The 24,958-nt window shown below is 41.0% G+C and overlaps 4 protein-coding genes across 12 annotated transcripts; 3 read left to right on the top strand and 1 right to left on the bottom strand.

The window, feature by feature from the left end:
* Positions 1-240: 240 nt before the first annotated feature.
* sars2 (seryl-tRNA synthetase 2, mitochondrial) lies at positions 241-7,204 on the top strand. Its single transcript, XM_071496156.1, has 16 exons — positions 241-708; positions 1,840-1,935; positions 2,021-2,050; positions 2,174-2,314; positions 2,405-2,459; positions 2,559-2,622; positions 2,797-2,902; positions 3,021-3,068; positions 3,283-3,391; positions 4,596-4,641; positions 4,733-4,820; positions 4,905-5,017; positions 5,082-5,175; positions 5,448-5,540; positions 5,684-5,749; positions 6,740-7,204. Exons 1-16 carry the CDS (start codon positions 433-435, stop codon positions 6,878-6,880), a joined length of 1,566 nt encoding a protein of 521 aa, XP_071352257.1. The 5' UTR covers positions 241-432; the 3' UTR covers positions 6,881-7,204.
* Positions 7,205-7,871: 667 nt separating this feature from the next.
* Positions 7,872-14,827, top strand: LOC139631707 (DNA ligase 1). The gene is made up of 6 exons (XM_071496166.1): positions 7,872-8,037; positions 10,212-10,252; positions 10,353-10,422; positions 10,798-10,863; positions 10,954-11,981; positions 13,068-14,827. The coding sequence occupies exons 1-6, from the start codon at positions 7,992-7,994 to the stop codon at positions 13,134-13,136; spliced, it is 1,320 nt and encodes a 439-aa protein (XP_071352267.1). The 5' UTR covers positions 7,872-7,991; the 3' UTR covers positions 13,137-14,827.
* LOC139631706 (inositol-tetrakisphosphate 1-kinase-like) lies at positions 14,320-19,662 on the bottom strand. 8 transcript variants are annotated; one of them, XM_071496157.1, is made up of 10 exons: positions 19,484-19,662; positions 19,191-19,215; positions 17,240-17,362; positions 16,954-17,071; positions 16,767-16,868; positions 16,341-16,381; positions 16,070-16,262; positions 15,734-15,824; positions 15,276-15,438; positions 14,320-15,203 (listed from the first exon to the last, which is right to left on the bottom strand). In XM_071496157.1, exons 1-10 carry the CDS (start codon positions 19,660-19,662, stop codon positions 14,898-14,900), a joined length of 1,341 nt encoding a protein of 446 aa, XP_071352258.1. In that variant the 3' UTR covers positions 14,320-14,897. The 8 variants fall into 8 exon arrangements, with proteins under 8 accessions (XP_071352258.1, XP_071352260.1, XP_071352259.1 ...); XM_071496159.1 differs by having other exon boundaries at positions 15,734-15,801; positions 16,134-16,262; XM_071496158.1 differs by having other exon boundaries at positions 16,070-16,235.
* LOC139631710 (proteasome subunit alpha type-6-like) lies at positions 17,614-24,249 on the top strand. 2 transcript variants are annotated; one of them, XM_071496171.1, is made up of 7 exons: positions 17,614-17,796; positions 20,631-20,725; positions 21,109-21,190; positions 21,562-21,717; positions 22,026-22,204; positions 23,243-23,337; positions 23,747-24,249. In XM_071496171.1, exons 3-7 carry the CDS (start codon positions 21,142-21,144, stop codon positions 23,802-23,804), a joined length of 537 nt encoding a protein of 178 aa, XP_071352272.1. In that variant the 5' UTR covers positions 17,614-17,796; positions 20,631-20,725; positions 21,109-21,141; the 3' UTR covers positions 23,805-24,249. The 2 variants fall into 2 exon arrangements, with proteins under 2 accessions (XP_071352272.1, XP_071352271.1); XM_071496170.1 differs by lacking the exon at positions 17,614-17,796 and adding an exon at positions 19,731-20,142.
* The last annotated feature ends 709 nt before the right edge of the window (positions 24,250-24,958 follow it).

Here is a 24,958-nt window from a genome sequence, read left to right as displayed (position 1 = left end):
ACGATTGCTTGGAGCTGAGTCGTTTTTCTGTCACCACTAAAATTACAATATTTTCCACTACCTTTTGACGTTTTTTTACTACCTCTACCTGCTTCATATCTAAAATAAAAATTAAAAAGGCGTTTTCATAATGTTTTATTCTTATTCCTTTTCCGAAATATGACTATATAACTTCCGCATTCATGTTGCATTCAAGGCGGATACGACCGTTTGTATACGTGCAGGTGCTCCCTGGTTTCATGAGCCGCTAAAAAAGAAAAGAAGCGAGGCTAAGAAACATAAATGGTCAGTATTATAATCACATATCATATTTAATTTAATTTAAACACATCTTTTTTGTTTGTATGGTGAACGGCTAACCAGGAGCCAACACAGAGTACAATAGGGATTATTCCTACACCCGATAAATGCAACATCGACCACAAGACAAATATGGCGACGTGCATCGGCATGGTTGCTAGAGTTGGAGGAGCTGCACTGACTGTGTTGAAGCCGGTTGGTAGACAGTTTTCAAGCCGAAGGGCAGGCGTTTTTATCCCGCACCGCTTCTCGCATGGAGCCCGGAGCAGTTTGTACGAGCACGTACGTGAAGGCTACAGCGACAAGCCCGAGCTGGACATGACGGCAGTGTGTGAGGAGACCGACAAAGTCATAGTTAATGTGGAGAACAGGAAGGGCGACCTGCGAGGGGACGATGTCAGGAAGATTGTAAGTGTTTGTTACTGCTAACTTAACCCACGACAACTCTTATCTTCTGTCAAAAATAGGTTGCACGCTAAAGTACTGTATGGTGAAGAATTGTGGGCTGTGGTTGGTTGTCTTATATAGCAAATACAAATGAGCCCCCCTGATTACAGAACAACACTGAAATTAGAGACCTCCTCCAGACATACTTTAAAACATAAAAAACACTCTGCTTTGAATAATGATTTGTGTTTGATTGATTGGTTTTTTGTCTTCATAAAATTTGAATTACCTTGTTAAAAATTGTTATATGGACATCTAATGTTACTACTTTTTCCAAAATCTATGAACATGTAGCTGAAATATGATCCATTTCAAAAGATTAGACACAAAATGTTCCCTTAGGATACTGTAATGAAATGTCACTGTCAACATGCTGTATGTGCACTGGATGTTTCAAGAATCCACATCACACTTGTGTAAGATTAATACTGGACCTAGATTGGCTTTAGTTGGCAACTGGTTGTGATGTCCCAGAATCATGCTCACACATCCATGCCTCATATATCCAAGTCATCCAAGAACAGAGTAACTTTACCCCTTCTTCAGCAGATGAATGTGAAAACAGCCTTCTATTATCAAACTCTGTATATGCATCATTCTGCAAATTGAGGTTAACCTCTCAAAATGCACCTGCAGCACCAGCAGACCTCCTCAAAAACACCGTGCACTGCTAAACATTGTTGAGAACTTTATTCCAAACTCTAGTCCAGTCCCAACACATACAATGTATGATCATGCTGACTGACATGGAAATTATGCATTTAAATATTTCAATTTATTATAAAGTAGTCATAAAAATAGTAACTTCAGTTTTAATACTCCGGATAAGCACAGTATTACTTCATAGAAATATTGGAGTGAGCATATAAAGAGAATCAGAGCCAATAAAATCAAACCCAATTTAACTGATCCAGTACATAGACGCACAAATAGAATTTGAATCAGTTTGTCCACAGCTCTCAATATATGTAAATATATACTCAATATATTGAAAACAAATACACATGTACAGTTGATATAAACACAGAGAGAAAGTTAAGAGTGTAGATTTAATGACTTTTCATTGATTTTGTGTATGTGTCCACATTGTAGGTGTGTGTGTGGAAGGAGCTCCAGACAGTGAGGACAGAAATCTCTGAGCTGGAGAGGCTGAAGAGCCACATCAGTGACACAGTCAAAGCGCTCGTGGTCAGTGAAGATTCTTACACCAGTGCTCACCATCACCATTTTCATTTAAGGTTTGCTTAATCATTTTCTCTAATTCTCCTCACAGACCACGAATGACAAGAAAGCTCTTACCAATGTAAGTTCAACTTCAGAACTTCCTCTCTTTGTTATCTACACATTCAATGTTGGCACTTATTTCTCCTGTCGGTGGTAAATAACACTTGGGGATACTTCTGGGTCTTTGTTGTTTGTCCTGCAGCTTCCAGAGTACACCCAGAGTCTGCAGAGGGGTCGAGAGATTCGCAACAGGCTGAATCAGCTCTACCACAAGGAGTCTGAGCTGGATGAGGAACACTACAGCCAAGCGCTCAGATTGCCCAACACCACACACCCTGATGTGGTCAGCACACACACTTTGCTCAAAGAAGCAGCGGAGAGATTTGCTGTGATGTAAGTCTGTTATAATTCAAGTTTCTTTTTTCTTTTCCAGCCAGTTGGAGATGAGAGCCAGGCGAGGGTGGTGGAGCTGGTTGGACAGAAACCAGGTGAGTGATGTGAGCTGTGCTGCTGTTGAAGTATGGGTGATTGGATTTTGAATAAACATGTTAGAAATTCTGAAATGATAATGTCACTGTTTGCTGCAGTGTTTGACTTCAAGCCCAGAGGCCATGTACAACTGGGGGAGGAGTTGGGTCTCATCAGGCAGAGGTGAGGATGACTCTGGTTGTTCTTCTTTTTAAGTACTCGCTCTAGTTGATATTCCACCTGCTGTTCTGTCTGTGCACCAATCTTTTGAATCTTTTTGGACATATGATTGAAAGAATTACACTAATATCTTTGATATGACAGGGGGTCATTATATTTTGTTCTTCTCTCCTGCAGGCATCTGTCTCACGTCTCAGGCCACAGGTCCTATTATCTGAGGGGAGCAGGGGCCAGACTTCAGAACGCACTCCAAAACTTTGCTCTCGACACACTGCAGCGACGGGTAAGCATAGGCTACAGTATGTTTGGAAATTTTAGATACGATGTCTGCAAAATGCGTGTATATTAGTATTTTGTTAACAAATAGAAGAACCAAACTTGAGTTTTCCCTTTGACTGCAGGGCTTCATTCCCATGGTTGTACCTGACATGCTGAGGGGGGCAGTGTTTGTGAGTAGCAGATCTCTAACACACTGAATTTGAGTTGATAAGAGATAACATGAGATTTAATCTAAAAATGTCATCAAAAGTAATATTTTGCTAATGTTCATTATAATGCATGTAAACATTTGTTTTAAACCTAACATATAAGTTTAAAGAACAAAGTACCTTCAAGCCCCTGACTTCTCCTCGCTTTGAGTCATCTTTCTGTTTCCTCCTACAGGAGGGTTGTGGGATGCAGCCCAATGCATATCAGTCTCAGGTCTACTCACTGGACCCGGCTCGTTTCCCGGACCTCAGCCTAGCCGGGACTGGTGAGGTCGGGGTGGCAGGTGAATCTCAGGTTTCATTTTCTCATAACAATAAATTAACATTGCTCCACCCAACTTGAACCTAAGTAAAGGTCCCAGTAGCCCAAATAACTGAAAACACCTGTGTGGGTACACAGATTTTTATCCACAAAATTTTTATTATTAGGGTTCACAGTGCTTCTTGATAAATGACACAAGAATGAATATTGAACTCACACACATCATATTGTGCTGTGTGTATTTGATGTTGAACAACATGGTATTTCATATGGCTGTAGCTGTAGATTACTAGGTGTTGGTCAGTTACACTCAAAATCAGCCTGTGTTGAAGTCACTGTTTAAGTAAAGCTTGTGCTTCAACTAATTGGTGTATCTTTCTATGTGTCATCATACCAATAATCTTGTTTCCTATGACCAGAATGAGCCATCATGTTTGTATATAAACTTTCATAGGCTCTAAACAGAACATGCTCATTAAGGCTGGTTGTGTCCCATTATTTTTGATTGTTAGAAGACACTGTGAAGAATTCACTGCATAGTTTATCTATTTTGCATGAATTTTTATTGGTTCTGATGCTGTTGCACACCCATAGTTTAACTGTAATGAGGTTTCATACTTGACTCCTTCAGAATTGTAATAAATGCATTATATCATTATATATAATCCATCATAAATTATTAATCCAACATATAGTAGAACCTTGCTGTGAGACAAGTTACCAGAACAAGAGTGGTGATGTTTTAGTAACATGAGAATAGATTTAAAACTATTATTATAATGAGCCACTTCTGAACGACTGAAACCAAATGAAATACTGGAGCACATGATTCACTTTAGCAGTTTAATGATCAGGTGCAAACGAATAATATTTCGACGTGAACTGTGTCTTCTTCAGAGTCAATCGACAACAACAAAAATTAAATAATCCCCTCAAGGTAGCAAACAGTCCCTTATTATCAGTCTGTGAGCTAATGTCACGACAGCACTCATTGTTGTTTGCACCTGATCATTAAACTGCTAAAGTGAATTGTGTACTTCAGTGTTTCATTTGGGTTCAAAAGTGGCCCATTGTACTATTTGTATCCTGTCCTACTCTGAGACCGCCGACCTTCATTAGTGGAGGAGCTGAAGCACAAGAGACTCCTTTTAACAGGTGTAAAACTATGAGACCTGGGGCATTCATTTGTAGTTAGTATTGATCTGATGAGTGCCTCTTTTCGTCAGGTTATTTCATGGATCATGCAGTGAACTGGAAGGACATGCCTGTCAGGTTAGGAGCATCCCTCACTCCCAGTATGCAACAGATAGATTTTTATATTTGAGTAATTACAGCTGACACAAGCTGTCATCTCTCACTGCAGGACGGTGTGCAGCAGCAGTTGCTACAGAGCAGAGACAGACACGGGCAGAGAGACATGGGGCCTCTACAGAGTTCATCATTTCAACAAGGTCCAAGCACGTTTTGTCGGAAACAGGAGTTTACTTGGATGAATGATTGAACTTAGAGTATACAGAAATTGTGTTTGTGTACAGGTGGAGATGTTTGGAGTGACAGCAGATGAAACAGGAGAGGAGAGCTCTCAGCTGTTGGAGGAGTTTGTCTCTTTGCAGAAAGAGATGTTTTCTGCACTTGAGTTACACTACAGGTCAGTAGTGCACACACACACACACACACACACTATATGAGTTATATCTTGTATTTTTCCTTAGAGTGCTGGATATGCCGACACAGGAACTGGGTCCTCCTGCTCACAGGAAGTATGACATTGAAGCCTGGATGCCAGGGAGGAACAGCTATGGAGAGGTCAGCACCATCATATCATTGTTAACTACTTACTTACCATATTTATGCATTACAAGTCAGATTTGTAAAAAATAACTGAACTTCATCTGATGATCTGCTGATCATGATCTATGTAAAGTGTTGAACATTTGGACTCTATTACGATATATGATGCTGAACAAACAGTTGAAAGAAGGCCTTTAACTTCCAGGTATTTAAAAAAAGGCTGACACAGAACTGGAATAGGTTTTACTTCTGATGATTCTGATTTCATTTCATGTCTATATGCTAAGATTTCCAGTGGGTCCAACTGTACAGACTACCAGAGCAGACGCCTCAACATCCTATATGAGAGAGAGGACGGCAGCCTGCAGTATGCCCACACAGTAAGACTGCAGATGAGGCAGCACTGCTGGTTTAACTTGCAGCAGAATACCACCTCCTTTGTGTGTGTGTGTGTGTGTGTGTGTGTGTGTGTGTGTGTGTGTGTTTTAATTTTTTATTTTTGTTTACTTTTTTATTTCTCTAGGTGAACGCTACAGCATGTGCCATCCCCCGAACCATCATCGCTATCTTGGAGACTCACCAGACCAAAGTAAGACACCAACTTCACACGAGGGCTACTAAAACACCTGGGACCTTTAATGCAGGTTTCCTGGAAGACAAGAAAAAGGTTGCACCATGTAACAGAATTATTACTTGGTTATTATATGAACTGTAATAGACATTACCAGGTTTCACCATCTTTTGCTTTTAAATGTATAAAGTCTAAACCTTTTTCTAGACAATAAATGTGAAGTTGAGCATGTTTTTTTTTCTGCCTTAGCAGACCAATAACTTATCCTGTTTCCACCATGACAAATGGGCATTTCTTAGGGGGTTATTAGTATGAAATGTGTGGTGTTGGAGGAGCTCCCCCTAGTGAGTGTTGTTAGGGACTGGTTGCCAACCATCGTATTTTTTAAATAAGATTTGTCTTCAAACAAATTAAAATCAAACATAAAATCAAAAGGCCACTGGTGCACCATGGGGGATGGGGTTTACACAGGCAAAATAATCCACTGTCCAAACAAAGCCCTTGTATTTTTCTTTTGATTTATTTATCCAAACAAGCAAGTAAACAGTGGAACAAATGGATTGCATTTCCTGCTGCCTCTCCTGCTCTGGTTTAAAAAAACAAAAACATAGGCCCGCCCAGGTGCATGCTGGTCCTAAACCTGTCTGAATAACTTCAAGTACCCATGGTCTTATCCATCTAAATAAAATACTAAAACTAACTAAGCTAAAACTAAACTACGCTAAACAAGCAAATAATATAAATAAAGAAAGTAGAAAATACACATTACAATTTCTTAAACCCTAAGAATCAACACTTTTGAAACTTCTGTTTATTCAAACATGAGACAAAGAAGAACAGAAAATCCTCACGATTAAGAAGCTGGTCTGTGGAACATTTGGTATTTATCCTTGAAAAATGACCGAATTCATTATCAAAATAGTTAACAATTATTTTTCTGTTGATTTTGTTGTTGCTATGTCTTCTTTTGTCCTTTACCCCATCGGCCTCTTCTCTCCATCTCCCCAGGAGGGAACAGTGCGTGTCCCCCGAGCCCTGCAGCCTTACTTGGGTCTCGAAGTGATCGAGAAGCCTAAGTACACTCCGCTAAAATACATCGGACCAAATCAGCACAGTCGACCACCCAGGCCTGCTCCTAAGACCAGATGAGACTAATACAAGTGTACTGCTCTGATGCCAGGTGTCATCCACAAAACATCTGAGGTGGGAGTCAGTTCACGTTCAACACCATCAAGTCAGACTGGAGGTAGATATTTAACTAAAACACATGAGGATGTTTCACCTCCTCTTAAAAGTTGATAATCTCTGTTGTGCCTCAGATGAAATGAAATACAGTCTGGCTTTTTGAGTTGAGTGTGAACTGAGTGCACCAGGATCAGACCTCAGCCAAGCAGTTTACTGTCAGTGTACATATATTTATGTCTGAATTTGTTGAATGCCAAAATTGTGAAAGGAGGCTTGAATGCGTGTGTATTTAAAAAAAAAAAAAAAAAAAAAAAAAAAAAAACACAATATGGGGAAAGCAGTAAAAAGAAATGTGTAAAATTTCTGTCTCATCTGTTTTTTATTTATTTTTATTTTTATTTATCATTATTAATGCAGAAGGTCCAATACTGATCCACATGCATATAACACACAGAATGACGCAATGACCTTGAGGAAGGCTGTGTGGTGGGGTAGGGTTGGGGGGGGCTGCATTGTACAATATTTAATTTCTCTGAGGTGACATACAGGGCAGGCATTTTACTGTGGGTTACATTACCAGCTGTTGCAGAGTAGGCTCTCAGTAATTGATGTGTAGAAGTAATTAACAGGCAGGTGATGATGTTTGAATGGACCTGCAAATAAAAGGAAAGAAGCTATAACTGTACTCTCACTGGGTATACTGAATAATGTGGAATTACAGAGAAGTTTTGTGTGTAGCTACTTTTGCACCCATCGGTCCTCCCAGATATCATGTATGTTAATATATGTTAATATGCATGGGATCCGGTGTTTAATTAAACCTTCGACCACTGTGTTCATATACTGTAAGTACACAACAACCACGTGTCACCCCCGGCACCTTAAGACGGTTTGGGCTTTGATCTGGTCTCGGTCACCTGACACCACACACACACACACACACACACACACACACACACACACACACACCGTTGTCCTCCGTCGCTTGGCTCCACCTCGATCTGCGGGTGTGTGAAGAAGCTCCGGTCCGTTATTTCAAGGTTATCTCCTGCAGGAGCCCCGCTTTTCGGATCCTATGGGAATTCTGATAACCGCAGTTTTTCTTTGGGCTGCCGTCGGAGGTAAGCATGCATCACATTCATCACACAGCCGCGGCATGTGTGTGTGTGTGTGTGTGTGTCCCGGGCGCTTGGTATGAACTGACGGCACAAAATGCAGAGCGCAGCTCTCAGCAGGCTGCGCCGGAGACGAGGCTCATCTTTCACACACTGCTGCCTCAATCTGTCATTTTTTTATTTATTTTTTTATACCGGCATGAAACCGGAATTATGGTAAAAGCAGACCAGAGAAAATGCATTTTAATGACAGTTTAGGGAGCAGACTTGAGGTGTACGCTAACCTAATGGCGAAAGCCTCAGGGGTTTAGACTAATAAGCTGAACAGAAGCGTTGTTACATAATTTGTTGTGCGCCCACCTTTCTGTTTGTCAGCTGGACTGACGATGCTGCCACTGGCCAGGAGGCAGATTTCACACCCAGGAACACTTTGGACTTCATGACTCCAAACAGTCCCTCTGAAAAACATACATTAACGAATGAAAGCTCCGCACAGGTGAGCGGAAAAGCGCAAATGCGTGCGCCGCAGCGGCGACACGCACCAGCGGCAAAGAAAACCATGTGAATCAGTTAGAATAAGTGAGGCTCCCTGAGGGCTGCGAGGATGAGGGCAATCTGTCTCCCACCCGGACATGCGTGTAAAAATAGGGTTAATATTAGGCTTGCAGTGGTGTTACACGCAGTGTTATGCAGCATCACAGCGGGTAACCTACATAGCGCAGACTGTTACTGTTTATGGGGTTAAGATATAGTAAGCTGTCGCAGTATGTGAGGGAAATAATAATGATAATAATATAATAATAATAATAATAATGTAGGGGATATAGTATGACAACTTTAGTGTAGCAATAAATGCCGGTGCAGCTCGACGTCAAACATACGAAGAAGGGTAAAGCTATTATAAACTCATTATTGCGCATCCTCCTGCCTCCATATGTCCACATATGTTCCTGACAGAGATGGAGATGCAGGTTTTTAGTGTAAGCAACATTTGCGCGGATGCTTTTGGTTTCTTAATTTCTAACGTGGAGTTTGTCTGACTGTGGGCAGCAGGACAAGCCAATAAAAACTAAAGCCAGTCCACAGCATTAATTATGGGGCCGGGGTGTCCCGGCTTAGACAGTGTGTGGATTACACACACACACACACACACACACACACACACTCTTCATCACATGCACTTGCAGAGTATTACAGCTCCAAACTGAAGGCAGCTCACGTGTCTGTATGGGGGCTCACCACTGGTCAAAAGTATCAATTAGTCCTATTGATTCTGATCTTTGCTGATCTGGCTGTGAGCTGACACAGAGCACAGAGTGTGGATTCAGTTTATAGCTTCTTCCTGTGTTACGTCTGTGAAAGGAGGGAATGCACTTGAATTGTAAGCAGTAAGTCTGTATCTGCAACATCTGTCGTTGAGGAGTTTAGTCTAGATTTAGTCCAAATACTGGGTGAAACATTTCAAGCCATGTTTGATCAAGCTGATTTTATTAAAATAAACACAGCTTAAGAAAATGCTAAGCAACCAACACCAATGTGTTTACTCTCTAGACGTGAACAGATCAAGTGTTGGGCTTCAAAGGAATGGTAAATGGTTTTGATAAATTATACAGCTTAGTGGGAGTCCATTTTATAACAGACATGCTTTCTATATTGGTCTGACATTTAGATTCGGGAGTAAATGAAGGTGCAGTAATTGAACAGTATCACATCTTGCACCCAATACATAAGAAGAAAAGAAAAGGTCGTGGGCTTCAGGCCAAACATGGACTGTGCTCTATACTGACATTTTGGTTCTTGTTAGACTCGATGTATCTCCGTGAGAAAAGGTGCTGATGGCACTGCTTAGTGTGCCTTTAATGGTCTGCTGGCAGGCTGGGATTGGGGACTGATTTAGCCCTGGTGGGAAACTACCTGTGAGATAAAGCCTTTGGGAATGTCTGCATCCTGGAGGGAGAGAGCGAAGAGGTTTAAGCTTCTTTGCTGTGTCACTTTACCAAGATAACTGTGCTTAACCTTAATGAGGGAACAGCTCCACCCACGCCCATGCCTGGCAAAGCACTGCTAAGTGACTAGTTTGCCTGTGTTGCTCTTTTGAGTAGTTTGGTGCAGTTTTCTCTGCTGCAGAAATACTGATTTTATTCACATTCTTCCTTACATTCCTCATCTCTCTGCCTCAGTGGGAAGCCGGCCAATATCCTCACCCCTTAATGATGCAAAGGTCAGAAACAAGTCCTTTTTATTTCCCCAATCATTCAGCATAATATCTTTTTTTAATTCCACTGCAAACTAATTGTGTGTTTCTTGTATTGTGCCTCCAGGTTGAATGTGTTATTCAGGAAACACTGAATGAGGATGGGTCAAAACATGAGTGTGGCCCACAGCTAGCAGGTGAAGTCTCTAATTATCTGTCCATCTGAACTAAACAATACATAGTATGAAAGTGAGATCTGCTACTTTTGTCTGTTTTATAAAAAATGGTTTGGACTGTTGCAAGACAAGACATTTAAAAATGTAAACCACTGCCCTGGAGAATAGTGACAGGCATTTACCAGTATTTCCAGATCAAACCGTTTTTTGATTAACTTTCAATTTAATCTATGTCTTTTGCTTTATTTGATTCAATTTATAATCACTCTAACCTGTGATCGGTGTGTTGACACATTTCTTCTGTTACACATTATGTGCTGGTGTTCATTGTGTATTATCTACTGCGTTTATATGTCAAATGATCTTAGTGTTAATGTGTCTTGTCATTCTCTGCAGAGGAACTTGATGAAGTGCAAAGACATCAGGGTCTGCTGAGGGAGCTGCAGAAGTTGGCTGATGATGGTATGCACACATTTCACATTCACACACACATCCCTGCATTTCCTCACACATCACTCTGAAACACTGAATACTGCAATCTGAATGTTGCAGAGAGAGAAAGCGAACACGAGGATGAGAGGGAGAGGGAGTACAACTTGGCTGACGACGAGAGCGACTTTGAGCAGAGGGATGAGGAGCAGGAGAAGGTGAAGGAGGAGAGAGACATGACCAACCTTGTGAAAAAGACAGAGGAAGAGACGGAGGAAAAGACAGAGGCAGATGACACCAAAGAGAGTGTGATGGAAAGGCCACGAATTGAAAACAGAGGGAGGGACGAGGAAGAGGAGAGAGCCAAGGAGCTTGAGGAGCTGCTTGCTGAAGAGATCACCAAGAAAGGGACAGAGGAGAGGAATGATGAAGAGCTGAAAGAACTGCTGAAAGAGTTGAAAAAGAAGCGATATGAGGCGTCGAAGGAGAGGGAGATCCAGAAAGGCTCTGGCACAGAGCAAGAGCAAGAGGAGGAGGTGGAGGATAAGAAGGAAAAGAAGGACAAAGGGAATAAAGGAGTAACAACAGAGGACTTGGAAAAGCAGAGGATTGAGGAGAGGAGGAAGAATGAGGTGGAGCTGATGGTGGAGAAGGAAAAGGTGGAGAAGGAGCTAAAGGAGCTCCTCAAAGAGCAGGACAGCAAGAACAAGTCACAGCAGGAGAGGGAGAGGAAGGAGAAGCAGGAGGAGCTGGACGAACTTGTGAGGAAGATGAAGCGGGTGCAGGAAGAAGAGGAGCAGGAGACGCAGGGTGGGACAAAAGAGGACAAGGTGGATGAAGTGCCGGTGGAGGAGAAGAGTGAGAAGAAGGGAGGAGAAGGAGAAAAGGAGCTTGATGAGAAAGCAGAGAATGAAGTCAAGAAGAAGGAGGAGGCGCCAGCAGAGGTGAAGGAGCCGCAGCAGAAGAGAGTAATGGAGAAAGCAAGCGATGAGGCCACGCGGCAGTTTGAGCGGGAAAGGTACAAGGACGAGGAAGAAGAGGAAGAAAACGGGGAGGATGAGGAAGATGAGGATGAGTACGTCAGAGAGGATGAGGAGGGGCAGGAGGAGGAAGACGATGATGAGGGTGATGCCGAAGAAGACGAAGGGGAGGTAAGTTAAAAATATGTAAATGTGTGTGTGTATTTGGTAACACTTGGTTACATGTCAAACATGTCCGATTATTCTCCTCTAACTTGTAACTGCTTTCAACAACAATGTAAATAAAATTAATGTTCTACCTACCTATGTTGTAAATCTGTCAAAACTACCATTGGATCTATTCTCATAGAAATAAGAAGCTACTTTTTTTTATCTGAGAAATATGTGAACTAATCACATAAAGTCATAGTGACTTTATCATTTGTTATGAGGAACAATAGAATTCATGATGCACCCTGCAGTAATTAATGCATTAAGTTGAGTCTATGATTTGTACCTTTATTATAAAGTGTTAACACAATATCTAACGTCAGCCAGTTATGCTGTGAGTCTGGGACAAGCTTAGCTAACATTTGTTAGCCTAGCATTAGCTAATGTTAAAGCTCAACTGTTGTCGAATTAGTAAAATAACTTAGTTAGCTAACTAAAGTTAGCTTAAGTAACTAACTTACTAAAGTTACTATGTTACTACCTAACTAAAGTTAGCTAACTAACTGGGGCTGTGGAAGCAGTCGTCCTCATCCATGTCATTTTTACACTTGCTGGCTCTGAAACGTTCCTGGCCTGTTATTGTATTACAAAGACAGGAATGTCATATGAGTGAGTGTCTATCAAAGTGGTTTATTTTTCTGGGAGTACGTACCACATAAAGTTGAGCATGATTTTTTTCCCCCCTGGAGTCCTGTTGATAAAGCTGAATAATATATTATTAATATTTGCTCCAAAATGACAGAGTTTCATTGGCCTGGTCTCATCTGCATGGTATTCACCAGCTACGATGAAGTCTCGTAAAGTTTCAGGTCTTGAAAGCTCTCCCTGACATTTACCATTGTTATTATTGAGGGACACTGAGATTTACAGCTATTATAGTTTTTCTAATTTTTTGGAAATATTTAATACATAGCATTTAGTTAAAACAGTACTTGGATTTATTTATATGACTGTCTTAGCTAATATTTGCAATGTAATCAGCTGGCTATAATCTAAAGTGTCACCACATGTGCTCTTCATGCATGTCTCATGTTTTTCTGCCTACAGGAGCTGCTGGAGATTGAAGCAGAGCTGCGCAAAGTCGCTGCGGAGCTGAGGGAGCTTCGCAGAGGATAAGACACACGATTGTGCACACACACACTTACACACACACAAGACTGACAAACCCCTATGTTGCATTCAGAGTCACACATTCAGCTCACACATTTTTCAATTTAACAGCCTTCAAATCCCTTCAGCACTCAGATGTGAATCTGTAAATGTATTAGAAACTGTACATACTGTTTTTTCATTTCTGCTTTTAGATCACCAGGAAAAAAGCTGTCACTGTTTCCTCAATGCTCATTTGAATGTTCCTGCGTATTGAGGAAAAAGAGATACATTTTCTTGGAGAATCTGAAAGCTTGTTGTGTCCACCACTTGTGTCCCTGTCTCTGTACCTGTAAATGCTGTTTGTAGGGTGGGCAGGTTATTTCAATTCAGTTGCAAACCGCCATAGATGCAAAGCATTCAGCACTTTTCGTTCACATGTTAATTTTGACTGCAGATTGCCAACTACACAAACACCATCACCTTTGAAATCTGAGTCATGAATACTTGCAGTCAGTGTTTCCTATTATAAATAATATGTGTATTTCAGTATATATTTTGTGCAATAATTGATAACTATGTGTAAGCTGTTCCTGCTGTTCTGACTGTTAATTATATATATTACTGATATTTCTACACAGGAGTAAGTCATTATATCCTCTTCATTTCTTTGATGATAAAGTAGAAACAAGGATTGTGTTTTATTTGGCTTATGCACTGTTAAAACCAGACTGTTTGTGACGAACCGGGGTGACATGAACAAAACACAGAAGTTTGTCTTGGACATGGTGAGTATGTGGCAACAGGACGTGATGTACTTAGAGCTTACAAGGTCTAAAAGTGTCACCTCAGGTTCTCAGCCAGCTTTGCACTCTTATCTTAACAAGCCAAGGAAGAGCCAAGGGAAGAGGGAGACACTAAAGCCATTTTGTTGTCTTTGGTAACAGCAACACCAACAATAACATTTGTAAGCGCTCAGTCATGTTACTTAACACTTTTCATAGCTGTCATGTAATTTGTGTAAATATCAGATGTCATGGTCTGTAAGCCAAGGTCATAGGAAATATGAAGTAACAGCGCCCCCAAGAGGACTTTGGGTAGAAATGCACATGGTGCAGGATTAACAGGGTTACCACTGGAGGCCCACTTAACTGCAATAACACAATATAGACTACAGCACACATGAATGCAATAATTACTCAAATTATTCACAATTTCATGTATTTTAATATGTAATCAAAGTGCATCATATAGCACTTGTTTAGCAAATATAATCTCTCTTTTTTTCTACACAGCCAAGATTTACAATACATTTATGTATTTGAACACTGGCAAAAGAGCTGGTCAACTTGTGTAAACATAGTAATAACACACATTATCAGTTAACACTGATGAGCGCATTGCTGTCTATTCCAAAGAGGAGATATTTGTTCACTTCAGAATAAATGAAAAATGAATGTACTGTAGTTTTCTTTTTCTATAGAAGTGCAAAATGTTTCCAAAAAATGTATCTTACAAAAAAAAGCAAGAAAGATGTAGGAAATGTCTGTGAGGGGAGGGAGGGGGTGACATATTGGGCATAGAGGACATTTCAAACAACAGGAAAAAAAACACCATTTGTAATATTACTGGCCAATCAGAGTGCTGTATTTTGTGCCTGCTGTATTTTCTTCTATGCTACCTGTCAATCAATAAACGGAAAGTGGATTAAACCAGAATGTGTAGTCAGTTTGGTTTATCAACTCGCACACAGAAGTGCTTAAAAGCAGAAAATTGTTTAGTTTAAAATCAAGCCATGTTACAAATTACAAATAAATAACTTCTTAGAATTGAAGCAAAGTCTGAGTTCGGTCCCAACAAAACAGTTAAAAAAAGCTTGTGCCAGTGACTTTTATTTGTCCTGGGAGGCTGATGAGGCACTGCACAATCTGTGCTCTGCTCCTTAGGCGACTTAAAGGGCAGCAGATGGACCACCTGTGGTCTGTGTTGTCTTAGGAGAGCAAGTGGCCCGGGGGCAAGCAGAGGTCTGTTTGTCCAACACTGACTCGATGTGGCCAAGCAGAGAGGAGAAAAACTGGGGCACTCCCTCATACCCTGATGGAGAGAGGAGGGTATCAGAACATCAGTGTGTCCACTTGTGTGTCTGTGTCAGTTCAGCTGCAGTACCTGGGAAGATGTTGATGTCGATGACAGTGAGGGTGTGCGTGTGTATGTTGATGATGACGTCCACGCCAAACAGGGCCATGCCCAGCTGAACTCGGAGCTCTCTGACCAGGGCGGCCACGGCCTGGGAGCTGGGAGGAGGGAGGCATGGCATCTGTTCATCCAGCTTGGAGAGCAGGAGGGAAAAAAAAAGGTTAGGGAGGATTTCAGCCTCATGTGAAACTATTTAAAAGCCACTGATGCTTTTTTCACATTTTCACATCACATGATGACACTGCCCATCTGGCGCTAGTGTTGCTCCACTGCAGACTTTGACTAAAATGATTTAGGGAATGTGGGTGTTTCAGTGAGAGATAAAGATTTTCTTACACTGAAAATTGTATTTGGATACATAGTAACGTGATGTGTAAGTATGGTGTGGCTAGTTTGGTTATTCTTTTCATACCATTTCTAATACTCACAGCTGTGAGATCAGAGCTTGACTCTGGCTTGGACACCTGATGGCTGTTGAAGAAGATGGTTTTCCTGTCTGGAGGCAGAGAGAAACCAGCACTACAGTGGATGCAGGGAGCAAAATTGGGTAACAAAGAGAAACACAGTGGCATGAGATGGGATAGGAAAAGACACAGGAGGACAAGACAAGACAGCGCAGGGAGGGAAATTAAGTATAAGTTAAGTAAACTTAAGTAAACTTAACTTAAGTAGAACTAAAGGGAAAGAAAGGAGAGAACGAGGCACAGAAGGCAAAGGAGGGAAAGGAAAGGAAATATATGTCTGTTAGTGGGGTGCAGACTGACCACAGGGACCGGAGGGGAAGTTCTTGAGGGAGGGCCTTTCTACGCAGAAGTGTTTGTCTCCTACCACAAAGACCTTGTGCAGAACAGCTCCGTGGTTGACGAAGCTCTGGAGCACACAGGGAGGATGGATATCGGCCAGACTGCCTGCACTGAAGATCAGAGACATCTGCAGGACACAGGGATTACACAGACACTGAGTGAACAGAGATCAAATAAACAATAAACAAACATGACGTCATAGTCATGAAGTGAAAATGGAAAAACCACTTACCTCGTGGGAAAGTGAGCCATGTGCCACTCTAGTTTTACAAACTGGGGAGAAATAGGAAGTTTTTCTGTCATACATCATGAGAAGCAAGAAGGAAAGAATTGTAACTGAATTCAGCAGCGTGAGAACCATCCATGACAATAAAATTATGGAGGATTAACACACCACGGACCACAAATCTAGTCCTGAGAAATCTGACTAATACCATCTGAATAGTTTTTAAAATGCAGCAGATGAGCTTTCAGGCCACATTTAAAGACAATAGAAAGGTAAGAGCTCACATTTGGCGCTGAGTGCTTAAATATGAAGTGGGTGAGTCTTTGTAGCACAAATGAAATGAATATTATTACCCATTACAGACACATTTATAGGAACTAAATCAAGAAGGCAATAAGAAAAAGAAAGGCTAGAGACAGAGAGTGAACTGACTGAGGGGAAAGCTTAGGCCCTGGGCCATCACAGCCTGCTGGATGGATGACAGGTCACTGGCACTGTGGATCTCCAGGTAAGGAGGACTGCAGATACGCCAGTCTGTAAAATAGAATAGAAAAGGCTGTTGTTAACATGTACAAGCAACAGTAATCTACAGTAATTAGACCATGAAGCTACAGTTCACCTCGGAGTGAATTATGCAACTTGCTCATGATCCTATAAGAGGCAAAGCGGTCTAGTAGCTGGGTCATTGCAGGCAGGGGGTCCAGAAGAACTGTACTGGGATGAGTTGACACGTAGGTCTGTAATATAAAAGACAGAGGGAGAATCTCGCTTTCAATTATCATATCACATATTACATACATTTTTTCCCATTTCGCCCAATTGGTAATCTCCACTTGACTTGACTGAGCAGCAGCAATAACAATCCTCCCTAGACAGCTGACAAGGACCTACTTCTCCAGCCTCACCTGGAAGTTGGAAAGCAGCTTCTGCGATTGGCTGTCGTGCTCAGCCTCCACGATGACGTCAGACAGCTTGTGCACGATGACATCGAAAGGCCCCTGAGGAACCAGCGGCTGAGAGAGATCAATCTGCCACAGAAGAGAAACACTCCTTTACACCAAGCAGCAATCACCGGAAGTTACAAAAACTGCAGTTCCTCGAACGGCCACTTGAGGCTGGTTTCCAAAAGCGAGTCAATTCCCATGTTAAAATGCAGCACAAAAGTACAAAAGTGCAGTGCAAAAAACGGTTTTGGTCTCTATAGCTAATTTGCCCGGTGGGTTTTAAAGAGCTCACCCATTTGAATTTAACTAACTTAAAGTGATGCATTAATTAAGGGCGTGGTCGCTTTAAGGGACCGACAGGTGTCGTCACAGTCCGCTGGCTGTCTGCTCGGCGCCATGTTTGTGATATTTGTGCCTTTTTTAGGATTTTTCATGCAAATATCGGACTGATAGCATGACTTGCTGTGCGGTTTATTGACTAAAAGGACAAGCGGAAGTCTGTGTTCCTGTATTTTGAGGTGAGTGATAGTCTACGATTGTTTGTATTTATGTTAGCACTAATTAGCAGGTATCCTCTTTACTCTCACCATACCTGGCTTGTTAGCTTAGCCTGTTAACTAGCTAATTAGCCAACAAATTAATTAGCCTTCCAGCAAGAGGCTTAACTGTGCTAACGATGCTAACGGGATCATATCATGACTGTATGGTGCATATGTTTGCCACATATCGACATGCACCGAAGTTTTTGCTCCATACAGATCCTACTTATTTGCCTTTTTTTGAATTAGCTGGGAGTCAAGTGCTGCTAATGTGGCGATGTCAGAGCAACCCATTGCCAAAAATGTTTTAAAATAGCACCAACTCTTGTTTATATTATTAAGATTATTTAAAGAACTTTTGACTCTAGTCTATTACAAATGAAATGTTTAATTCACCTTTTCTGCTGACAAATATTTTGACAGGTCTTAGCAGGAAAAACACAGGTGCAACTAATAACACTGATACCTGTATTTCTGTAAAACAGCATGTTTACAGTAAATGGCCTGTAGCTCAATTAATGTAATTGGTTCCTCCTGGAGCTACTGTAGGTCTAGTGCATGTTGAAACGTTTGCATTTTATAGAACATTAAAGACTTTAAAGATAATGGTTTTTGCACCAGGAAAGCAAAAAAAAGTGTTGTCCAAAAGTTGAAAAGCACCTGCGCTAAATGATGCCACTTTTGGCAAAAAATAAATAAATAAATAAATAAATAAAAATAGAAATTAAAAAAAATGATTCTCTCAGCTTCTACTGAGATATAAACAAGGGCTTCAGATCGTGTGCTTACTCTTGAAAATGTACACAACCACAATGTATAGCAGGTTTACACATCAATACTCCTGGCATAGCACATGTTTCTATAAACTAATTTATCGACAATGTTAAATGCAGTACAGAGGCTGCAATGATCTCATTTGTCCAAGTTCACCTTAATATTTTTTGGTAATACTTGTGCCTGGCTATTATGACATACACTTAAGTAAAATGTGTGAAAGTTATTGCTCCTGCACAGACATCCACATGCAGTGAAATGTCTGAGCAGGTAAAATCAGGCAGCCATTGTTAAGGGCTGCAGGTGGCTGTGACATGGATTACTAAAGTTGGGGACATCTGAACATGACACGTGTGTCTGCGGATGCACGCTGTTCCCAACTACTTTTACCACTGTCTTTCTTTAGCTGTCTCTTCTGTAACATTTATTTTACCTCTTGAATGAATAAGACACCCTGCTATGTATGTGGGTGTTAAGGCATGTACACAACTACATTCTTAGACATATTCACGCACACACACAGACACAGGCGCAGGAATAGATACAGCTCAGACACTCCCTTGTATTGACTTCATGTATATGTGAAGAAAAACACTTACCTCCACCACTTCCACCCCATGGGCCCTGCAGGGAAAATACTGAAATCTTTATATTTTAATTATGATGGTAACACAGAGTTGATAATGAATATGCATGGGTGTTGCCTTTTCTTACAGTAATTCTCAAATTCTCCATAACTGAGATAATCTGTGTTGTATTCAAATAAAATGAAGTCTTAGGGGCCCCATTATGAGAATCTGACGGGGGGTTCATTTATTTTTACTAAACACAAATACAAATAACACCCAAGGGATTTAAATTAATTTAAAAAAAAAATCGGGGGGCAACTTACGCACAGAAGTCTGCAAAGGCGTCCAGGTTCATCCTCCTGCGTTTCTTATCGCTGAGACAGAAGCCAACCCTGCGGCCCGACATTGGGCAGTGTGTCCGGGGGCCACCAGCGGCCAAATGACAGCAGAGACAGACGGACACAGGGAGGGGTGTGTGGGTCGATGCCTCTCTCTTATCCATTCAACCCTCCCCCTAATATTTATGCCGACATGTTTAAATCTGTCCCCAGTGTCTTTTTAAGACGCGCTCCCGCGGCTTCATGATAATGTCCGTCCACCGGTGGAAACCCAGTCTAGCTGGTAAAGCCACTTGACTTCCTTATTGCCTCCTCTGATGAGTGTGGAGAGAGAGGCCGGTCATGGAGCTGCGCCTCACCGCCTGCACAACAACTGAAAGAGAAAGTAAAACTCTCAGGGAAGTGGCTCCATTATCCTGCTGATCGTCCAGCAGCGCAGACATGCTCTTTCCACTGAACTAACCCCTCGAAAAGAAAATAATTCTCGGTTATTCCGGTCGATATTAAGATACAACAAGTGCCGTGAAGTTCATCTGAGGTCACGCTGAGAAAAAAAAAAAAAAAAAACATGTCCCGCGGTTCAAACGCAGGTTTCGACCGACACATCACCATATTTTCACCGGAGGGCCGCCTCTACCAAGTCGGTAAGAGACACATTTTCTCCGGTGTTTTTAGCTAATCCTAGAGCATGGTTATTGCTCAGCAGTAAAATGATGATATTACCTGGCTCCCCGTTGAAACAGCCATTCAGACAGTCTCTCTCAGACATTATCATGAAGCTAAACTTGTTAGCTTGTCCCGTGAGTTTGGCCTCCAGGTTTCACATTTCTTTAATATTTAAATCTAAAGTTATTTTTCAAACCTGAAGTAAGCTTAAATGTAAAGTTACACCCCACAAACTTCAAGCTCTTTAAGTTAGGGTATGTTTAGGGTATTTTTATGTGTAGCATGGTGTTTACCACCTTTTAGTGTAAGTGGCCATACAGAGATATTTCCGTAAATTTATCTTAATAATACTGAGGTTTTGTCAGTGAAAGGGCGAACATGGTCATCCTCTGGATTTCATTCAGTCACATTAAAAACTTTTTTATTGTATTTTATTCTCCTGTGTTTCACGTGTTCTGTCCTGCAGAGTATGCCTTCAAAGCCATCTCCCAGGGCGGGCTGACTTCTGTGGGGATCCGGGGGACAGACAGCGTCGTGGTGGTTACACAAAAGAAAGTGCCTGTAAGACATTACACACACACACACACGCTCACACACATTCACTAGGATGCTGATGATCAGAGTTGAAGCAAAACAGTGAAGCCCGACGGAGTCATGACTCCAGTGTAATGCTGACTTGACAGACAAATGTGTGAACAAGATACTGCTGTAATGATGCTAATACTCAAATTACCAAGCCAATAAGAACAATAAGTTATGGTTCAGTATTTACATTTAGCAGTTTAAAGACGACACTATACTATATCTCCCTGTTTTGTGTATTGATGCCTCTGATTATAATGTTGCTGTACGGCTATTTTTCATGTACGCTGAAATATTAATGCTTGTTAGCGCAATATAATTTTGTGAGGTGAACGTGACCCTGTGACGTTTCTGAACTCCAGGACAAGCTGCTGGACTCTTCCACTGTGACCAACATGTTCAAACTAACCCCTCGGATCGGCTGTGTGATGACTGGACACAATGGTAAGAATTCAGCACACACACAACACATCATCCAAGTAACTGTGATACTTTGACAAAATATCCATGAACAAATGTGACAAAGGTTAAGATTTAACTCACACCAGAGAATCTATGGTTTTCTGTTTTTATTGAAGATGACAAACATGTCTGAAGTAACTTCTTTTGCTATAAATCCATTAGATCTTTCACAGAGCCTAATGGACAATATTGTAATATACTGTTTATGGGGTATTAGAATCTGTTAATACTCTTAGTGGTGTTCTTGGTTGTGGCTTGTAATTACACTTAAATCTGAAAGGTTATATTGACGTAATATTCAAAAAAGCTACATGTTGTGTGTTTGATGGTCCTACCTCTTCTGTCTTGTGCAGCGGACAGTCGTTCTCAGGTACACCGGGCGAGGGTGGAAGCGGGGGAATGGAAATACAAGTTTGGTTATGACATCACTGCAGACGTGTTGTGTCGTCGGTTGGCTGATATCTCCCAGGTCTACACACAAAATGCTGAGATGAGACCTCTAGGCTGCTGTGAGTGAGGCAGAACGTTGAGAACTGCTTAATTGTGCTACCAATACTTTCTTTCTGATTTTCCTTGGCATAAATTATCTCACATCAAAACTCATCTTTTCCTTTTATTGTATTCTGTTTGTACTTTAATTAGGCACTCGTGTGAGCCTGCGTCTTCCCATACACTTAATATAGAGGATATTGGGGGCATGTCACTTGAATGACTTGCGGCAGAGTTTTCTGTATTTATTCCTCAAAGGACCATATCTTATATTTTTCACATGCTGTCCCTCAACCCCATTCTTCTTCCTCATCTTCTCTTCTCCCAGGTATGATGATGGTGGCTATTGACCCCCAGCAGGGACCTGTCCTGTATAAATGTGACCCAGCAGGTTACTACTGTGGCTTCAGAGCCACAGCAGTCGGGGTCAAGCAGACAGAGGCCAACAGTTACCTGGAGAAGAAACTTAAGAAGAAGCCTGAACTGACCCACGACAGGACAGTACAGGTGGAGTGAACTCTAATGAATTGGGCTACATAAATAAGACAGTCTTATTATGAATTATTGATATCATATTTGATATGATAGACATTTTTACTCCAAGTAAGTAGTTTGGTCATTATAAAGGTTGCTGGGTGGCATCTAAAGGATCATCCTGTAACACAAAGACCATCAGCAACTGTGGCTAAATGAAATGTACTTGAACAAAACAACAAATCAGTACCTGCTCACTTGCTATATGTATTTTAAATCTAATAAAATAAATGATAAATATATCTTGTAGAAAGTCAAAGGCGACCTGCTGTGTCTAGCTGTTTCCTCAGTGTCTAGATTTTGAATTGTACTGTACAGAATTAAAATTGCTGCTCATTGAGATTGTGCGCTTGCTTAAGACTTGTATCAGACAGACAAACCAGTGGCTATGTACGGGATCCAGGAAGGAGTTTACGGCATCTTTCTGCTTCTTGCATATACAAATTGTTATAACAGGAGACACCAGCAAAGCCATGTTGCAGCCAGGTTTTTGTCTCTAGACATGTTTTTATTTGACCTTGATTTTGTTCAGACTAGTAGGCCAAGCAGAGAATTCACTTCAACTCTAATTTGCTACCCAGGATGTCATCTCGTTATTCATAAGCTGAGAACTTTCCCCAGCTCTACAAACTTCTGTCACAATGTCTGACATACTGTTCAGCTCTCCTTTCATATCCTTGATGTTTTTTGATGCGTTGCGTTTATCTTTCTACCTTAAAGCTAGATCCTAATAATAAAGTATTTAATGCGATTGATTGTCTCTACCTGAGCTCTCTGTGTTGAGACACCTTGGTGAAGAATTCAGTTTCTGATGTATTTGGCCCTTTATCTTCATTATTAGAGCGTCAACATCTCGGCAGTTGTTTGTGAGGATCTATTTCAACTCTGCTTTTTTTATAGTCATAGTTAGGGTGACCCCATTATTGCAGCATCTCATGTTGAGTTTCTTTAATCATCTAGTGTAGTTTTCTGGTTATCCTTTTATAACCATGCTCCACCTTGTGTTTCCAGATGGCTATATCCTGTCTAGCGTCTGTCCTGTCTATGGACTTCAAGGCCACTGAGCTGGAGATCGGTGTCGTCACCAAAGATAAACCTAAGTTCAGGTAACTTGAGCCCCACTGTTGCTCTGTCAAATAGTCAGGAGTTGTATAAGAGATTTACATTGGTCATAACTGACACTAAAAGGGACGACTAGTGCTCTGGATTCTTATCTTTACCCTGCTTTCATAGGTATAACTTAAAGTGTATTCAGACTTTTTTCATTCATATTATTTAGTCTGGTACTTCTTATTTTTTGCCACAATGAAGTTTATGCTTATACAGTATGTTAATCTCAGTGGAGCTAATCTTTTATAGGTAAGAAAGTTTACTTGATTGACACATTAGTTTATTTTGAAGGACTTAACTAATTTGCATTTACTTACATCACTCCCTGTTCCTTGCTTTTTCTTCTTTTTTTTTTTTTTTTTTCCCACTTGTCACCCACATCTCCTCAACTCTTTCTTCCTGCAGGACACTGTCAGAGGCAGAGATAGAAGCCCACCTGGTCGCCATAGCAGAACGGGAGTAAAGGTGCCTTTGCAAGCATCAGACCACGATTCATCGTAGCATTTCATTTTTAGCGTGCTTGATTGAGCCCAATTTAACAACACTGTACACACAGGTACACTCGCTTTCACCTGTGTGCCTGGAGAGGTTAAACATGCACAGCTAAAGAAGAAACTGATGTGGGTTTGATTCATAGTGATTTACCAGACATTTCTAATTGGCTTTTTGTTATTCAATATACTGTAGGAACATAATGTTTAAATTCTGATCAAGCACATTAAACCATCTGCAAATTACACCGTTTACTTTTGCTAGGATGTGTACAGAATATTTGCCATACAGTTTAATTTAACACTGTATGTTTATAACAACTACCACCTTTGTAAAATTGCAATAAAAATGTCAATCTGAGTCATTGTCAACCCCTTTGAAACAACTGTCATAATAAAATGGAACAGAAAAGGTAACTGGAAACATTGTCGTGTTTAGATTAAAAAGCTAAAGAAATATATTGACCTTAATCACTGAAATGGATAAATACTTTATGTCCCAAATTTTGCCAAATTCCATCCTGATTAAACAACATTCCCCTTGTTGAACAGCAGATGGCATCACTGAGGTGATAACATTATCTGAAGTCTTGTGGCTGGTAGCAGGTCTATTTTCTGGTCTAGAGCAGTCAAACTTTTTTACATCAAGGACCCCTAAACTGACACAAATTAGACCATGGCCACCCATTTAATAAGAGTTTTGCTTTTATGTTGTGTTATCTTACAGAAGGTGTTTGGCACCCATGACCAGAATAGTCATACATTCTAACATTGTGTTACTTATGGATTGAATTACAGTGAAAATAAATTATTCCGCTTTTTGCTGGGGACCCCCACAAACCTGCTCATGACCCCTGGACTTTGAGAACCACTGATCTAGCGGACTGGATGGGGACTGATGAATCTGACTGACTCTACCAGATCGTATGCTTGTGAATGTGGACACATGAACAAAGTCCTGTGTTTTTGGGCTATTTTGACAACAATAATAATTTGTTTGTTTATAGATAGATAGCATAGTAGTCTTCTGTGTGGTGCATGTCATTCATCTGCTCTGTCCATGTTATTCCAAGTGTGTTCATATGACCACTAGATGGCAGTATTGTGCCTGCTTCTAACTTTTTCT

The sequence above is a fragment of the Trachinotus anak genome, unplaced genomic scaffold, assembly GCF_046630095.1.
Source record: "Trachinotus anak isolate AG129_WGS33_773 ecotype Australia unplaced genomic scaffold, CSIRO_AGI_Tana_v1 ptg000014l, whole genome shotgun sequence".
NCBI classification, from domain to species: domain Eukaryota; kingdom Metazoa; phylum Chordata; class Actinopteri; order Carangiformes; family Carangidae; genus Trachinotus; species Trachinotus anak.
The sequence above is the reverse complement of the archived record's forward strand: the minus strand, read 5'-3'. Positions and strand labels throughout refer to the sequence as shown.

What these genes read in the sequence shown, in the direction of transcription:
- sars2 (XM_071496156.1), top strand. Translation starts at nt 433, where the DNA reads ATGGCGACGTGCATCGGCATGGTTGCTAGAGTTGGAGGAGCTGCACTG. An exon ending in GGGACGATGTCAGGAAGATT is followed by an intron (nt 709 to 1,839) that starts GTAAGTGTTTGT and finishes TCCACATTGTAG; the next exon opens with GTGTGTGTGTGGAAGGAGCT. An exon ending in TTGGGTCTCATCAGGCAGAG is followed by an intron (nt 2,623 to 2,796) that starts GTGAGGATGACT and finishes TCTCTCCTGCAG; the next exon opens with GCATCTGTCTCACGTCTCAG.
- LOC139631707 (XM_071496166.1), top strand. Translation starts at nt 7,992, where the DNA reads ATGGGAATTCTGATAACCGCAGTTTTTCTTTGGGCTGCCGTCGGAG. An exon ending in CACCCCTTAATGATGCAAAG is followed by an intron (nt 10,253 to 10,352) that starts GTCAGAAACAAG and finishes TTGTGCCTCCAG; the next exon opens with GTTGAATGTGTTATTCAGGA. An exon ending in GTGTGGCCCACAGCTAGCAG is followed by an intron (nt 10,423 to 10,797) that starts GTGAAGTCTCTA and finishes CATTCTCTGCAG; the next exon opens with AGGAACTTGATGAAGTGCAA.
- LOC139631706 (XM_071496157.1), bottom strand. Translation starts at nt 19,662, where the DNA reads ATGGATAAGAGAGAGGCATCGACCCACACACCCCTCCCTGTGTCCGTC. An exon ending in ATGGGGTGGAAGTGGTGGAG is followed by an intron (nt 17,363 to 19,190) that starts GTAAGTGTTTTT and finishes CTTCTGTGGCAG; the next exon opens with ATTGATCTCTCTCAGCCGCT. An exon ending in CAAGCTCTGATCTCACAGCT is followed by an intron (nt 15,439 to 15,733) that starts GTGAGTATTAGA and finishes CTGCTCTCCAAG; the next exon opens with CTGGATGAACAGATGCCATG.
- LOC139631710 (XM_071496170.1), top strand. Translation starts at nt 20,067, where the DNA reads ATGTCCCGCGGTTCAAACGCAGGTTTCGACCGACACATCACCATATTT. An exon ending in GATGAGACCTCTAGGCTGCT is followed by an intron (nt 21,718 to 22,025) that starts GTGAGTGAGGCA and finishes CTCTTCTCCCAG; the next exon opens with GTATGATGATGGTGGCTATT. An exon ending in CCCACGACAGGACAGTACAG is followed by an intron (nt 22,205 to 23,242) that starts GTGGAGTGAACT and finishes TTGTGTTTCCAG; the next exon opens with ATGGCTATATCCTGTCTAGC.